The sequence below is a fragment of the Barbatula barbatula genome, assembly GCF_947034865.1.
Source record: "Barbatula barbatula genome assembly, chromosome: 3".
In the NCBI taxonomy this organism is placed as follows: domain Eukaryota; kingdom Metazoa; phylum Chordata; class Actinopteri; order Cypriniformes; family Nemacheilidae; genus Barbatula; species Barbatula barbatula.
Window position 1 is genome coordinate 21,399,354 of NC_136764.1, and position 18,154 is coordinate 21,417,507.

Below are 18,154 nucleotides of genomic sequence, written 5' to 3' on the forward strand. Positions count from 1 at the left end.
TCAGAAAAGAGTGGTGGGTGGATGCTTTATCACAAATGACTGCCATATCGGCCCATAAACCAAAGACTGTTATAACAAAAGCGTTTGAACTACCTGTCTGGTTAACTTAAAAAAGCACAGTGGCAAGCAACCAGCTAGAAATACATTAATATTACGCATAAATGATTCCCACGTGACTCACCTGTGGTTTGTCGATTACTACTGTCTGATCTCGAGGTCGATCGCTATCGCTTGATCGATTAGCCGCGTCTTAGCTTGTCATAGGAACGCCTTCCTTCTGTATCTGTAGTCGCTGCGTTCGGCGCCAGTGGAGTGTTGCGTACGGTGTCCTGATATTTTACGCGTGAACTCCTTTTATACACGCCGCGGTCCAATAAACGTCAACGATGGGAAAGAAAGAAGAAGAAGAGATCATCAGGATCGCAAAGAAGATGGATAAAATGGCACAAAAGAAGAACGGGGTGAGGTGTTTTGTCATGAATGAATTCCCTGTCTAGTACCGTACTAGGCTAACGTTACATTGATGCATAACTAGCTAACAGCTACATGTATGAAGATGAACTATGCTTTCGTCGCCCACAGCCAAACTCGGACTCAGTTTTACGCGTGGATTCAGTGGTCTGGTCCTCAAAGCAATGTCACGCATCGCGAATGTGCTTTGGTTTACTGTTGAACGAACTTAGCGTTTAGCGTGGAAATTAGCAGCGTTAGCTACCGTTAGCGCGGGTCAGTCGGCAGGAGGCACTCATGCCATGTAAGTTACTCACCTGCAGCACGAAAACAAATCAGGTTGTGTTGTCTTTGACTATCTGAAAGGAAGATTGTGCTAGTTAAAGTGGGCACAATTAGCATCTCGGGCTACAGTTGTAACTACTAAATTACAACTGACATGCGCTTGGATTACAGGCGTCGTAGATCTGACTGAACTGTTTCAAGAATCATCACGAGATGTATTTGATAAACAATGAAATATTTCTATTAGGTTGGCGCGCTAGATCTGCTAAAGGAGCTTAAGAATATACCCATGACCCTGGAGCTGCTGCAGGTATGTTTACTTGACGTAACTTCACGTCAGAATTCGGGTAAATTACACGTGGCAATCGGTTTTCTCTGCTTTCCTTCCGAACAGTCTACGAGGATCGGAATGTCGGTCAATGCCATCCGCAAGCAGAGCACGGACGATGAAGTCACCTCACTCGCCAAGTCTTTGATCAAGTCCTGGAAAAAGTTGTTGGGTGAGATCGCTTGGCAAAACCGCTTTTGTTTTATTTTAGCATCCCGCTTTATGTCCAACACGTCACGTGTATGTTTTTTGTGTCAAACAACGTTTCGCACCATTGTTCCTTAGCTTTTCCTTGTGGCGCGCGATCATTCCTGCAAATCGTCTATGTAGTCTCAATTACTAAAACCAATAAATCAATGTCACAGCAATGCAATGCTTGCAAAGTCCCGTGAACAACTCGCACTGTGAGTCATTCACCATTTGACACATTGTAAATGGCAAATCTGAAATTGCTACCACGTACAGGCAGTTGGTGGTATTACAACAACAATCGTTTCTAAACACAAGTATTCCTAAACGTTCATGCCCAGATAGCACAGGCACATCTGTAAGACGTCTGCTGGAGATCTGGAAAACATCTGCTGCGGAAAAACATCCTGCAAAGAGCTGTTGTACATCCGTTCTAAATCATACACATCTTACAGACGTCTTCTAGAGGTCTATGTGACATCTGACAGCAGACATCTCAGAGATGTAGTGCAGATGAGAAAACGGCATCTGCCAGATGTCTTGCAGATATCAAATGGATGTCAGCCAGATGTACGTGTGCTATCAGCACTTGTATTACTGTGAAATCAGAAGCTTTGTTTGTAATTGCAAGGTGTTCGTTAATGCGCTTATAAGAGAAGCAAAGTTTACTACGGAGTGACTGTAAGGGCCATTTATGATGAGTGCTGTTGATGTACAGATGAACCTGCTGGAGAGAAGAACTCGGAGGAGAAAAAGAAGGAACAAACACCACCGGTGGTATCTCCATCACAGGACAGCCCGGAGCCCAAGGAGGAGAGGTAATATAAATTCATTAACAAATTGCTCTTCCTATCCACCTTTTTCTTGAGGTCTCCATGAAGGGTGCCATTACAGCGAGTGACTTCCTGTTTGATGCTCTGCACTTCAGTTTCGTATTTGTTACTACGATAGAGGACATTTCTGTTAATGGTTAAAAAAGAAGTTTCTCAGAAAAGATTTGCGGTAAAATGCTGTCGCAACAGCCACAGAAAGTTCAGAAAACCTTACGAACGAGTGTTACCACGTGACACAACAAGAGCGTAAAGGAAATGACATAAGTTTAATATCCCAGTTGCGCTGTATTCAAACATAACATATGTATTCACATTGTATGATGCAGGAAATAAACACTATTACACTACACTAAACACTACAAAAGTATTTTGTATGTAATGTATGTATTTAAGCGTGTTTGGCCAAGTCAGCATTGTAGCTCCATAAATAAGGCACATTTAACCACACAGCAGCTGTATCGCTACATGACATACCAGAACACTGGAGCATCCAGATGTCTCCAATACCGTGTTATTTTATAAAAGGTCCAACGCGATGTGATCAGAATTTTGCACATTGCGAAAAAGGTGGATAGCTCAGTTTGTAGAGCTTTGCATGTCATAGGTTGATTCCCAGGTTAACGTACACACTGATAAAAATATGCAGCTTGAATAAGTCAATTTGGATAAGAGCTGCCAAATGCGTAAATGTATGTAAAGGCATTAAGGGTTGTCTCTTATCGATCTCTTATCTCTCTGTTTCTTGTATTGTCCCTCAGCTCGAGCATTAATTCCAGCAGCAAGAACGAGTCTGCTGATGACAACACATTGATAGCCACTTTCCCACGAGCACCAAGCACATCTGACTCGGTCCGTATCAAGTGCAGAGAGATGCTGTCAAGTGCTTTGCAAACAGGAGGCAAGTTGTGGCAGACCTTTTTAGTTTACACGGCTCTGTATCCAATGCTAATTGGGTTAGCATACAGTGATGTGCAAAAAGTGTGAAGAACAGCAAATACTTTAAGAGAAGGTATACTTGCAAAGCAAAAATCTAACACGGCTATCATTGTTGACACGAGTGTCTTTTAAACATATTGAAATGTTAAGATCATTTTTTACATCGTAATCAAACAATATTATGTTTGACTTTAGGCACCTAACAAAAAATACAAAAGACATTGCAGTTAAAAATACAAGAATTAGTTAAGGATATGAACACTTTTGCAAGGTGCTGTATAAAGGGCACTTGCATTGTCCTTTTTGATAACACAACGCAGCACATTTAAAAAAAAGTTTTGCTTATATTTTTTCTTTATGAAGTCTATTCTTTTTTTACCATTGACAGACATTTATGTGAATGCAGGTGCTGTTGTTGATCTATTCCTTATGCTGCTGTTTGCATGTTAAAATAAATCTATGAAAACAAGGTTGTATTTTTAACATGTCACAGACCCTCGGTCAACTGTTGCTGTGTCTTTTTTTCGAACTCCGCGTCCTCCGGATGTCGCAAGCGAAGGCGTATGCCACAGACAAACGCGACCTCCGGAGGACACCTTCAAAATGAGACGCAGGCAAGAAGCATGTATTTTTGATTTAATTCCAATTTAATATAAAAAATATTATCAGTTAACGGTTGATGTTTGGATAACAAGTGTCTGTTCTCGGTTAGTGAAATTAACTGAAATGTGCATCCCTATTTGACAGTACTCAAAAAACGGCAAAAAAAAATCACAAATTTGTACATTTCGGAATTATTACTTGTACGCAGAAATTACAAAGTACTGGCAGAACACTGAGCTCCAAAGAATAGTTTAGCATAGCAGTGTTCAGAAGTGCATTTTTGATAGTTTTTTGTCTTTTTTACTAATACTGTCCTCACAGTCCCGGACGTCACTGATCATTGCCTCATCCCACCTTACCTGGGCTACAGAAACAGTGGCAATTGTAAAATAATTTGTACAAAAAAATGTATTTGCAATACGCCGATATATCGTAGTTAATGATATAATAAGCACCACAGAATTGTACAAGAACTATAGAAAGGTCGGGCGAAACAACAATTTGTTACTCTGTGTTATGTTTGGTTGATGGATTGTCCTTATTTCTGTTTCAGATGACCACATTGCTATTGGGGCTGACTGTGATGAACTTGGTGCTCAAATTGAAGAATATATCCTTTTATTTTCACTCTTAAGAAGTTATTGTTTTAGAAATGAATGTGGTGAATGTAATATTAGACGTCAACATGATCTTGTATTGAACTGCGATGACCTTGACCAGCTGGCACGCATCTTCGTGGAATTCAAAAATACGGACATGAAATACAAGAATCGCGTACGAAGCCGAATCTCCAATCTCAAAGATACAAAGAACCCCAACCTGAGAAGGAATGTTTTGTGTGGAAATGTGAGCCCAGAACGCATCTCAAAAATGACAGCAGAGGTGAATAATTCACACATTGAATCGTTTCACTTCAACATGCTTCTATTGTATTGACAGTGATACATATTTGTATATAAGTCATTTGAACATGTACATATTTCTACAGGAAATGGCAAGTGATGAGCTTAAGGAGATGCGAAAGAATCTGACAAAAGAGGCCATCAGGGACCACCAGGTGGCCACTTCTGGGGGCACCCTGTCTGACCTGTTTACTTGTGGAAAGTGTAAAAAGAAGAAATGTACTTACACGCAGGTAATTCTAGACGAAGGGTTTCTCATGTAAACATGTGACTTTCTACTACAACTTGAAAACATATAACTGTATAATATGTAACTTTTATTAGGTTCAAACTCGGAGTGCTGATGAGCCGATGACGACATTTGTCTTCTGCACTGAATGTGGAAATAGGTGGAAGGTATGGGCTACGTACATGACATCTTTGCTATTTTATATTCTTTTAGAGATGATTGAAACCACACATTAATTTTGATTCGTATCTAAATTGATTGTTTTAAACCTGTCTCCACAGTTCTGCTGAAGTTGGGTGGTTGGTCTCTGTTTGGAGAGGTAGCTAAATTCCAGGACCATGTTTCTGTATCATTAACAGTTAGAAATCTTGAATTCAACGGCGCACCTGATGTACAAAGGCCCCAATAGATACTATCACTGTTTGATATATTACGATGCTCCACAAACTCATGTCCTGTGCTTTAACTTGACGTATAGCTAGGCCATAGGCCTCTGGACTTCGATCAATGTTGTTAAATTTCAGTTTCTTTTATTGTCACTTTTTATACGTAGTTTAACATTTTGACAACATTTACATAGTTTTGTTTTGGCCTGAAACTAGTCAAAACGATTTAATTTTCCTTCAATTTGCCCAATACATTTTAAAAATGAAATGTTTTGGTGTATGTTTGGTTTTGTCTGCAGCTCAAGGATTTTTAACCTGATTAATTTAGATACTTTGAGTCTTTTTGTCACTCTGAATTATACATATTTATATGCATGATCTACAAATTTTTACTGTGTACATGGCTTTTACTTTAAGGAGTAAAATGTTTCAAAGATTCGTGGCGTGTGCTGGTGAACTTGCATTTTAAACACATTTTATAAAAGTTTATACAAAAGACAGCTGTTTCACTAAAAACCTACTGATCCACAAAAACTAATAACATAAGGATAAGGAAATTATAAAATAAGATAATTGATCATATTAAGGTTCATTTTAAGAAAGTTCCCTTATGTTTCTTTAAAATATTTGTGATTATATGAGCACGTGGTTCTGAAGTTTACATATGAGGTTTAGACTCGAGTTTTTTTCTATGCCATCCAATAAATTTCAGCCATCAAGCAAAGAGCAAATCAATAATTGCGAACAGCATTTTGGTAAAAGTCTAAATGTAACTTTTGACATAAGCAATCAATAGAAAGTGAGTGGTGCCTGCCGTTTGCAGTGAGATGATGTGTCCGTCTATTCACTCGCCTCACAAATGGCTTTTATGTTCACTATCGCCTTGATGTCTAAACAAGCCCCTTGCATTAGCGATGTCTAATCTGAATAACAAACGAGCCTTTGCTGATTGTTTTTCATGCTTTTGTGCATATGGAAAACAGGAGGCGGCGGTTAATCTCCTCAGACCTCTGCATCTTTGTTTATTTACAGTCGTTTACGATGTAGTAAGAGGAGATAAACTCATTCTTTAATGGACAAATATGAATATTATCCGTATTCTTTATGTATACACCAACTTTTCTGGCAAAATGGGGGGACACGTGCTACAGGGTTCAATTGTGAGGTTGACAGGTGCATCCTCTTCAGTGGTGAGAGGGTGTGGGTGCTTCAACTGTTACACTATAAAGGAAGAGCAAACAGAAAACAACTGCCCTGCACTAAATCCACTGGGATAGAGAATAATGATAAATAAACATAGCAATAAATAACCAAACAAAATAGCATATGAAGAGTTTGTTTCCAAATTGAGATGACTCCTGATCTAAAATGATTATAATGTTAACATGTTTTTATTGTCTTACATTGTGTTAGTTAGCTGTATTTTTTGTGTTGTTATTATGGCTCAAAACAAACCAACTGCAGTTTGATTGATATTAATTGGAATGCACAATAAAAAAAACTGATTTTTGAAAAAATTTAAAAACAAAGTTATCTCATTTTGGAACCAAACTCTTCATATGCTATTGCTACTTTTGTTTGGTTATAATTGTATTACATGTATAATAAAAGGCTTATTTAGCGCTACAATTAAAAGGAGATAAAAACACCTACAATTTTCTTTAAACAACCACTGATTTTAAAATTATTGTGCTTTATTGTATGTTAAAGATTCCAAATGCCCACAAATTATTTTTCTCACTTTCAACAAAACAGAAAAAACTAATCTGATTACTGTAAACATTCACAGATTATTAATCAAAAATGTATTATAATTTGTAAATTAACTGACTGGAAAATAACACTTTTGTATACTTTACAGAACAACAACAAAAAAGCAAGAAAAAAATGATTTATAGGCAGTATAACTCCAAACCATTGGCTTAGATTGTGTTTGAGGTTGATCTATGCCGTGAATCCATCAGCGCAAATTGCACATATCAATTGCACATATATTAAGTTAGTTTAAGACAGGTAGAAGCTCCAACATGAAATACATGTTGGTAGATGCACGTCTGGACTCAGATCAACAATTTTAATGAAGCTGTCCTTATTTCTACCTGACAAAAAGACACACTTCCTTAACTGCGGCGACTTCAGCGCTTGAAAAGTGATGGTGACGCTTTAAAACAAAAGGCGAATGAAGTCCAATAGTAATTCAGAAGTCGCAGGACATGTCATCTCATGAAGTGATCAAAGGCCCAGAGTCCATATATGTGGCAAGAGTCTAAATCAACTATTGCCAAAAAAGAGATGTCACAAAATTGAATGTCAAGGCACTTCCCCGAGTGAGGATCTTGTCTTTATACGACGTGAACCTCAGGCAACAGAGTAATTCACAAAAGTCAAAATTTAAGAACTTGGCAGCTCCAATTCTAGTCAGTTGTATTGGAGAAAAAGCGAATCACACAGTTTTACTGGACTTGGCTACTTTGGTGTGGTACCAATGAGGCTTCTATCAGTAAAACCTGTATCTGTCCATTCAGGGTATAATATATAAACGTGAAGGTGTTTAGAATAACACTTTTAATAGCGTTTCATATAATAACCTGCTGGTTCCTGTCTATTCCTCACAAAAACATTGAAGGTAAATCGTAAAAGTTTAACTACCTCAATATACCTTACACAAAAAAGTATATTTAGCATCTTTGGGTTGAATACATGCAAGACTTCATTGGGGTGTCCATCCGCTATGATACAAAAAAATCATATTAATGGAAATGTTTCTGTAAACATATTATTGATACTTTATGGAGCACAAAAATTTGCAAAAAAACCCACAAACAGCTTTCTGATATGCTGATTTTCTGATATCAGATTTAAAATCTTTAATTTCTTTGTATGGCAGATTGAAATTTCCCATTGGAGATGCCAAGTCATCATAAGTTAGTTGGTGAAGTAGCTGAAACAATACTGTATTTTCACAGGGTGTCCTGTGTGCAGAGCTGAAGCGTTGCCTTGACTCAAGCTTTGATTCTCATACGCACTATTCAGAAACGGGCAATACTTGTTACCCATAATTCCCTTTTCTTTCTTTATCGTAACACGAAAAAAAAGATTGAAGAAACGTAATACAGTTTCATAAATATATCTACTGGATATACTGTATATAGCCCACAATTGGTGTCACATCTTCCTTTAAACATTACTACAAAATAATAATAATAATAATAATAAACCATAATAAAAAAATGTCAACACAAATAAAATAGATAATCTTCTCAAAACGCACTGATAATCCTTTGGAGCGTCTTGCTATGCTGATCTGTAGCAGTATTTGTGGTGTCGAGCCCTCAGGAGATTTGAGACATATTTAAAAAAAATCCAGTGACCTGGAGACCTGAGTGTCTTATTTTCAGGTACAGATCGCTAGCAGTAAAATCCCTGGGAAGACCCATGCCGGGGTCCTTTTAAACATATTCTACACAACGAACAAACTAAAAATTAGGAAGGGGGGGCATTCAGCCAGGATCACAGGTGTCTAGGATTCCGCCGGCTCCTCGGACACTGTCTTAAGCAGGTCTTTGTAGACTTCGGTGTTCATGAATCGAGGATATGAGTCTCTTTGCATTAGCGTATATATCTGAAGCTGGGCATCATCAAATGTGTGAGATGTCGGCTCCAGCATATTCCTATTTATAACCTCCCGAACTCTAGAATCAAGACTCACCTGAGAAAGGCATATTAAATAAAAAACATATTAATGATAGCTCTGATGCAGACAATTCAACTAGGATCCATGTGCTGACAGATGCGTGTTTACCTCTTTGGGCGAGAGAATGGAAACGTAGTCTTCGTATATAACCCGTGCTTTCTCCTCGATCATGCTCTTGTTGGTCTCCTTACGGAACTCCTCACAAGCCAACCAAAAGAGCATGTTTTCCTCACTGAACTCAGTGCGCAGAAACTGCCGGAAAGCAGCTCTTCCAGAAGGGCAGTGCATCAGTTTGTCGAAGGATTGCCCCCACGAGCGCACCTCCTCCACAGAGGGTTTCGGACTGTCAAGACACAAACAAACCCCTCAGCAAGAGTTATTAACCTTAATAATATCCTTTACCGGCCAATACTCTTACTTTGTTAGAGGTAACAGGAAAGCCTTTTTCACATAGTTCATCATAAATATATATATTTTTTAATAAAATACAAACTCGTCAGTTTTCCTAAGGACGTTTTAATGCTCTTTTGGAGGAACCTTCAGAGTAATATGCACTGGTGGTAAATGGTTAAAAACATTAAAAAATAAAATTATGTAAAAAATTACATTAAAAAAGAACAAAAACCAGACCAAGACCAAATTTGAATCTGAAGAGCTTGTTTTATGACACTTTACATTAGGAACAGCATTCTTGTAAACAAATCAGGCACTTTGTATTATAAAGCCATGAAGTCTCTTATATGTTACAGGATTGCATGAATGTAGCTATTAACAGTGGAATCTCTATTTAAGTTAATTGTACATTTTTCCGTGTTGGTGAAGCTTCGTATATCGCAACAAACTAAAACGACTGACCTCTCCTCAAAGTCTGTATTCCCCTCTGCTTTAGGATCATACGATGCTCTCCGGTTCCTCTCTTCTCTGTCTTCATTCCTAACAGTGAGACTGCAAGGTAGTAAACACATCATGATCCCAAGACACCTAACAGCAGGCATTGGGAAGCCTTGGTGTACCTTTCACCGTATTTAAGTCTTCACGATGTTCAGTTTAGGAACTGCTGCTCATTATTATTTCAATTGATCAGAGCATATTGTCTGATCTCAAAAGGCATATTCAAAGCAGATGTCTTGGGATTCCTGATGACTCAGTGAAAATGGCATTATACTGTACATGCATAATGTATTCATACAGCGGATTGTATTGCAGAGAAAAATCATATCGGGTCAATACTTCACGCTTATTTGTTGTACATCCAAACCACAAGGTAAAAGTCAGACGCAATTCATTTCTTATTATAAAGTGGATTCCCAGCCCCAAAAGGCCCAAGGCTAACCTTGTTAGATAAGATCCACATTACTAGAGGAAAGAAATGGAGATACTCTTACCAAGAGCAGCTGCAGCAGCAGCACCAACAGAAGCAGCAGGCATTAGAGCCGCGGCTCCCCTGGTCGGGATGCTCATTGTGCGCCGGTGCTGTGGTCCCCGCCACCGAGTCCTGCTGCACCGACATCTGCCTCTTTCGCATCTCCATCCGCTCTGATCCCATGGGCTGCAGAAAACAGGATGCGATTGAGACGACTGATATTAATGGTCCAACGAGCAATTTCGAGGGTGTAGATAGGCCTATTGGAAGGAGTTATTTTCCTCAAGTCCACTTAAACATGTTGTGGTTTCCAATGGAGAGCATAATATTTGTAAAGAAACACCAAGAGAAGAAAAACAACAAATGTGTATGAAAGTGGTTTCCATTAACCGACCCAGCTGTAAGAAAAATCTCTGTGAGATGGTATCACGAAGACCAGAAAGTCGAAGGGAAGTAGAGGAAGAGGTTTGTCGGTTGGTAAAGGTCTTTGTTTTGTGTCATTTATATTAATTATTTTATGCTTCATAGAAATGGCATTACAGTATTACTCAAAACAGCTCAATATTTGGTATTTTTCATATTTCTTCTAAAGCTCAATTGCAGTATGGCTGCTCCCTGGGTCATGGAAAACTAAATTACCTGAATGCAGTCAGTCACCAGTCTTTTTTCAGTCTAGTTTTATGTACATTTGCTTATTTGACTATTCCAATTTACAGAGGGACCAGATTGTGGTGTGTTTGTGCTGATGGCACATTGTGACTTAACAGGCTATGGGTAGTTATGGTGTTGGCAAAAGGTTTGTGTTGTGGTGACCGTAAATTCTAGATTTGTAATTTTTCAATGGTATTTCTTATCTATTTTAGTATGCACTCTACATGGCCCTGGACTTCAATCAAGTGGTGGTGTCTCCAGGGCACACAACTGGTTACTGAAATGAAGTTGATTATTAAACATTCAGACTCCAAATGTTTCCTTCTAGCATGTTAATCTGTGCTGTCTTCAGAGAGGACAGAGAATGTTTAACATTTTTAATGTGTTGGAAGCTTTGAGTGGTTTGAAAGACTAGAAAGATGCTATACAAATAGTCTTTGAATAGTCTAACCCTTGTGTGTGACTTTAGGGTGTCATAGTCTACCGCCAAAAAACAGTCACCCCATATAGGCACCCTTGCGAACTGTCATCAAGTGGACAATGATGAGGTCAATCCTTTATAGTGGACACTTCCCTCAACATTACCACAACATTACCTTAATAAAACATGTTTGGGTAGGATCGATCATTCTAATAAATAGGAATTTATCTCATTACATGTGGGTTGCAGCGAGATCTGCTTTACTGTTTTGTGCTCAGTTGGCTCAAATCCAGCAGTCATTCTTAAACAGTGGGTGAGTGAATCATGACATTCATTCGTTGAGTGTCGTAAACGCATATTCATCCTATTATAGTCGCGTAACTTTTTGCTCATCTGCTATGTTTACTGTGTATCATCCGACTCTCGCCAGAGATCTGCAAATGATATAGATCAGATCCAATGATAAGCGCACGCCATGGTTTCTCTACGTGTTGTGTTAAAAGCATTACTTTGCCACGCATAAATAGAGCGGATGATTGAACAAAACACTCAAAACTGAAAAATGTTGTAAAAGATTTTGCCTTTCAGCTACAATCAACCTTACAATAGCTTTACAGGTTATTTATATATGCCAGCAGTGCTATATAGCACCCAATCATCCCAAAGAACCGCTGAAGCACCACTTATTTCTGTGTGTACGATTACAAACCAAATAAACACTATTAGTGCTATTTAACACCGTTTTAGATGCAAATACAGATTGACTGAGCGTGAACGTGTTTTAACTTGACCATAATCCAAAATGTTCTGTCACAAACATTAACATGACCAAAAATTTTATCTCGTGACCTCATTCCAATGGTGCTGAATGCATACAATTGAAATAACTAAATAAAAAAACGGCAATAATACTAATAGAAGTAGTTTCTTTATGATAACGCTCAATTGTTTACTGCACCTATAATGTACCACTAACTGATAGATTAATACATATAAATAATTCAATTTTTTTCAATATTGTTATCATAAAATACAATTGATTATTACAAAAAGTGCAACAGTGCTTCTCAGCATCCACTGCACAAATCCTTAGGCCTACAGCACAATATATTTAGACTTGATGCCATGTGGGTGGGCTCTCCCTGCTTCTACAATCTTTGGCATTTGTACTGATTAAAAAAAACATGGTTTGGGGGATAAACCGGACCATGACCTGACCTCATACAACGAAAAACGATTTCATACACTTTGCCATGCTTTCTAATGAATGAAAAGCTCGTTGTTCTGACCACCCCGAAACTCGCCGGATGATGTTTGAATTTGGCGAGGGTATAAGAGCAGCACGCATCTCTTCGTCTGTGATCTCAGCCACGGTGCATACGAAACGTTCAAACCGCAGCCCACGAACATGAACACGATTTAAAATAAACCATAAAGATGTACATTCGGAGTGTTGCGTCTCTCATCTCGCGCAGTGGTCGGCGTACGCTTGTACTGAGAATGGTTGACAGACGACCCCGATGCGCTCTCTGCTTGATTTAAACGGAGCCGAAAATGGATTTTATATAGATTTCGATACAAACCGCGTACTTAACGAGAAGAAATGCCCGCTGTTATTTTAATTCACATTTCACCCCGAAACCATATTGGACGAATCGCGTTTCCATCGAATATCATCGCATTTCAAAGTGCCACCACAGCGTCGCCCAGGAGGACAACCATCGACAAGACATTTCTGTCAAACAAGACGTGCCATCTTCAACAATCAAGGCTGTCTCTATGGATAGCCTGTACATTTAAAACAACGTAGGATACCCATACTTACAATTTCACCATGTATGCCCAGAGATAAGAGATATTCTTTGCCTTGATTACATCCGCTGGCATAAGGATTCTTTAAAGACCGGCTGTTTTTTTGTCAATGCGCATGCGTCCCTTTCGCGAGCTGTGGTGGAGCGTGGATCCTATGGATGTCACTGATTCATTATGCACCTCAATCTACGGCTGCGTTACAGTAAAACACGACGTCTTTCGATATATTCGAGTTGTATCGCATTAAAAAACGAAATGTCACGAAACACTATCACGACGTGCCATGCCGCATTTGTCTGCTCAATAAAACCTTTAAAGAACCATTGGTTTAACGATGGCAGGGAGCGCTGCCCGTAATGAAATTAATATGAATATTGTACCTGTACGCCTCAAGTGATGCGACAGTGATGTGTCACGGAGTGTGTCACACGGCTATGGCGGACCATGGGCTTGAAAATGTGAGGTAGACCCTCGTTCTTACTAAAATAACATACGGAGGTTCCCTGCTCGTTAGGAACTGGGGTTTCCCCTTAGAATTCATCGTATTAATGCTGCTTCAGTTGCAAGCTTTCAGACCAGATTTGGAAGTCATATAATAAACATTTCAAAGGAAATTTAATCCGTTTTTGAATGTTTTATGGCATAAATGATGTTGGCGGTGGATACGGTGTTCTCTGTCCATGGTCCTGAATTCCCAGCAAATGATGCGCCTTCAGTGTGCTCGGACGAGAGATTCAAGAAATATATATATATATATATATAACTTGTTGTGATGGTAGTTTAACCCCGTTATGTGTTCATCCTTTGGATCTGAACTTGTTCACGGATTCATAGTCCTGCAACACGACCATTGCTGACAATTAGCATTGGGAAATAGTCGTGATGAGAATCGTTGCCTGTCTTCTGTGTTTCAACCGGATATCTAAATTATTGTTTGGCATTATTGACATCTGCTGGTGCTGTAGGTAAAGAGACCCCAAATTGAGTAAGAAAGACATTAAAAGCGATCCCGGTGTGCATATGGGAGACTTGATATTTCAAGCAAATTATCTGCGATATTTTAATTCCACGTGGAATGCTTGCAAATGAGAAACTGTTGGTTTGGATATGAAGCTAATGGATAGAGCCTAATGTAATAAAGGTTACTTTCAAATAATGAAGATGATGGAGCCTCGTCTGATTGTAAACGCTAGGTGGTACTGTTCGCTTGTTTGTATAAATCTATGTTTTCAATTCACTTGCTGTTACACGATAACATTCTACAAGCTTTGCAGTGGATGTCGTTTTTTAAGTAGTTTGTTTTTGTAGAAAATAGCCAATGAAAATCCATTGCAACGTTTACAAGGGACCTCTCTTAACCTGCCGTTAACTCTTTTGCATACAACAACATGAACAACAGCAAAGGCTGGTCAAACTTACTATCTATGGATGTCATACTGGTTTCTTTCCAGCTAAATGTTGTCAAATTTTGATATAATATTACAACTGAATCATGCTTCTAAAATGACATGCAACGGCATGTAATTATTTTCTTCTAAAGTAACCATGTCTGTTTTCCTTAACATTTAAACTGTTTATTGATCCAGCCTTCAGTGATAAATTGTTGGATTTAAAATAATTCTCCATCAAAAACCATACATAATGTCACTGATGTTGAAGAACTGCTCGTCTTAACCTTTGCTGCAGAAAGGTCAGCAAAGACAGAAACCAAGAACTCTCTAGGCAAGCAAAGCTGGGTGAATGGCATTTATAAAATTGATCACCATGAAGGAGTTACTATTGTAAACTTCGTATGGTTGATCGAAAAATCAACCAGACGCCCATCAACCCCCACCTCTCCAAGTTTCCTGCCCAGTGAAGACCTGTAATAAAAATCTGTTGCTGAGACCATTCAACTGTTTTTTCATCTTCAAATTACAGGTGAATGGACAAAGTGCTTTACACAATGGATGTGCCAAAACTAAATGTGGCAGCAACATGAGAGTTCATCTGAAACTGTCTTTACCTTCTGAATTCATAAAATGACTCCAATTTGAATCCAATATGCAGAGGATGACACTATTTAGAGCTCAGTCCAGAAAAGCATGCCACATTTACTTGGACGTTTCACGTGGATGAGTGCAAAAACCATGTCACAATTGGTATAGTCAATTAAGAAAAAAGAACACTGTAAAGACTTTGTCAGTTATTCCTCAATGACTACCATAATAAGTCACCACAACTAAAATTGATTGCATACGAGTGTTTCGCTTTGCCACTTATACTAAATGCAGAATTCATTAAAAAAATTCTGTCATCATTTACTCATCTTCGAGTTGTTCCAAATCTTTATACATTTCTTTCGTCTGATAAACACAGAGAAATATACAGAATTTGGAAGAATGCTTATAACCACACAGATCTTGCTAATTGACTCCCATAGTAGGAAAAAATACTTTAAAAATGTTTTTGTTCTGTTGAATGCAAAATAAGACATTTTGAAGAATGTAGGACAGCAAACAGTTCTGGGGCACTTTTGACTACAATTGTATTTCTTCCTACTATGGTGGTCAATGGGGGGGATCTGTCTGGTTATATGCATTCTTTCACATATCTTTGTATTTATTGCAATTCAATTCAATTCAATTTTATTTATATAGCGCTTTTCACAATGTGCATTGTTCCAAATCAGCTTTACAGGAGAAAATATGAAAAACTGAAAAACACAAAAAAGGTAAAACACGGCACAGTGCATGGAGTTTATAGAACAAGCTAAATTATTCTAGTAAATAATATCTAATAAAAATGCAGTCTCCCTGTGGGTTTTTTTAGCATATTTTGCATTAAGATGTGTCTTTTATCTAGATTTCAATGAGAGTGTGTCTGACCCTGGAATAGTATCTGGAAGGCTATTCCAGAGTGTAGGTGCTACGTATGAGAAAGCTCAACCCCTTTTGGTTGTTTCTAGGTGTTATCAAAAGTCCTGAGATTTGAGATCTTCGAGAGCGTGATGGCTTGAAGTGTGATAGAAGCTCTGATATGTAGGTAGGGGCTAAACCCTTTAAGGCTTTATAAAAGTCAATACGATACTTAATGTGTAGCCAGTGAAGGATTGAAAACATTGGGGTTATGTGATCATATTTTCTGGACCTGGTTAGAACTCTGGCAGCAGCATTCTGAAATAACTGTAGTTTGTTTATTGATAATGCAGGACAGCCACTAAGTTGTGCATTACACTAGACGGGTCACAAATGCATATATAAGCTTCTCTGCATCAGCAACAAATACAATATTATGTAATTTGGCAACATTTATAAAGTGGAAGAAGGCTGTTTTTGTGACATTTGAGATGTGATTTCGAAATGACAGGTAGCTGTCTAATATAACGCCTAAATCTTTAACTGTATTTGTGTAACAGCCTTCAATTTGCAGATTTTAATCCAAAATATTCTGCTCTCGTGTCTTTGGTCCGATAAGTCATATTTATGTTTAATTAGAAATTAAAAGAAGGAAATTACAAGTCATCCAATGTTTTATATCTTCGATGCACTCTGCTAATTTGGATAGCTGGGATGATTCATCTGGTCTTGATGAGATATAAAGCTGAGTATTATTTGCATAACAATGGAAGATAATCCCATGTTTTTTAAATTATGTTTCCAAGGGGCAGCATGTATATGGAGAATAGCAAGGGTCCTAAAACCGATCCCTGTGGTAATCCATAATTAACTTGCGTGAGATTTGATGATTCCCCATTTAAATGGACAAATTGATGTCTGTCTGATAAGTAAGATCTGAACCATTGTAGTGCCTGTCCCTGAATACCGGTATTATTGTGTTAGCGATCCAGAAGTATGTTATGGTCAACAGTATTGAACGCAGTACTTAGGTCAAGCAGGACTAGGAGTGAGATGTTACCTTTATCTGATGCTATAAGCAGGTCGTTTGTCATTTTAATGAGCCCAGCTTCAGTTCTATGATGCGGTCTAAAGCCTGACTGAAATTTTCTGTGTATTTCATTATTTTGTAAGAAAGAGCACAACTGAGTGGACACTACTTTTTCTAGTATTTTAGACAGGCAAGGGAGATTTAAAATCGGTCTAGTTTCCCTGTTTATTGGGGTCTAAGTTTGGTTTCTTGATAAGAGGCTTAATGACGGCCAGCGTAAAGGGTCCTGGCACATGGCCTAGATTAATTGACGAGTTGATAATGTTATAAATGGGCTTGATTGCAACGGGGTAAAACTCTTTTAATAATTTAGTTGGTATGGGATCTAATAAAGCATTTTGTAGGTTTAAACGTTCAAATAAGTTTAAATAAATCTTCCTGTTTTATAGGTGGAATACACTGTAGCCTTTCTTTTGGGGCAATGGTTGGTACTAAATCATAGGACAGACTTGAAGGTTGAGTCATGAATTAATTGCTACCAAGGTGCCGTGGAATAACCAGGTCAGGAAATGTCTGTTTATTAGTTAATAAAGCAACTGTACTAAATAAAAACCTTGGATTGTTTTTGTTAGTTTCTATGAGGTTGCCGAGGTGCTCAGCCTTTGCTGCTTTTAGTGCTTTTTGATAACAGTTTGCACTCTCTTTCCACACAATTTTAAAGACCTCTAATTGGGTTTGTTTCCATTTGCACTCCAGTTTACGTGTTTCTCTTTTAAGGGTGCGAGTGGTGCTATTGTACCATGGTGCTATGTTTTCTCATTAATCTTATTTGACATCATAAGTGTGACAGCTTCTGATCTATTAGAGGAAATAGTGCCCAATAAGCTTGTCATGCCATTGAGCGATTCTGTATATATTGGTATGGTTATGAAGGATGTCAGATCTGGCAAGCTCTTTGCAATACTATCTTTAGTAGTCGAAGTAATGGTTCTTCCCTGTCGATAACGAGTGTGTGATGTCTAGTTTTTTACAAATCTGTTCAAATTTTAAAAGTCATTTATGTATTCCAGCCTTATGTCTTAATTTGACCATTTTTAACCAAAAAACCTTTCAAGTGATGTTAAAAATTGATGGACTGTGGCAGCTATTCTTTGCATATTCTGTTCCACCAACTTAATCATGCAACCATTAAGTCAAATACTCTT

At 38.2% G+C, this 18,154-nt stretch overlaps 2 protein-coding genes across 2 annotated transcripts; one reads left to right on the forward strand and one right to left on the reverse strand.

The window, feature by feature from the left end:
- Nucleotides 1–6,651, forward strand: tcea1 (transcription elongation factor A (SII), 1). The gene is made up of 10 exons (XM_079452832.1): nt 1–461; nt 983–1,045; nt 1,130–1,235; nt 1,971–2,070; nt 2,844–2,983; nt 4,178–4,234; nt 4,352–4,506; nt 4,613–4,759; nt 4,851–4,922; nt 5,037–6,651. The coding sequence occupies exons 1-10, from the start codon at nt 387–389 to the stop codon at nt 5,043–5,045; spliced, it is 924 nt and encodes a 307-aa protein (XP_079308958.1). The 5' UTR covers nt 1–386; the 3' UTR covers nt 5,046–6,651.
- Nucleotides 6,652–8,661: 2,010 nt separating this feature from the next.
- rgs20 (regulator of G protein signaling 20) lies at nt 8,662–13,157 on the reverse strand (the record flags this gene model as incomplete). Its single annotated transcript, XM_079453514.1, is given in 6 exon segments — nt 8,662–8,850; nt 8,944–9,178; nt 9,691–9,780; nt 10,221–10,384; nt 13,096–13,130; nt 13,133–13,157. Coding segments are annotated over 6 exon segments (738 nt in total).
- Between the last annotated feature and the right edge of the window lie 4,997 nt (nt 13,158–18,154).

Bases quoted from the DNA above. Each gene is read 5' to 3' on its own strand.
- tcea1 (XM_079452832.1), top strand. From the start codon at position 387: ATGGGAAAGAAAGAAGAAGAAGAGATCATCAGGATCGCAAAGAAGATG. The intron at 462-982 runs GTGAGGTGTTTT...TATTTCTATTAG, and splicing joins TGGCACAAAAGAAGAACGGG to GTTGGCGCGCTAGATCTGCT. The intron at 1,236-1,970 runs GTGAGATCGCTT...GTTGATGTACAG, and splicing joins GTCCTGGAAAAAGTTGTTGG to ATGAACCTGCTGGAGAGAAG.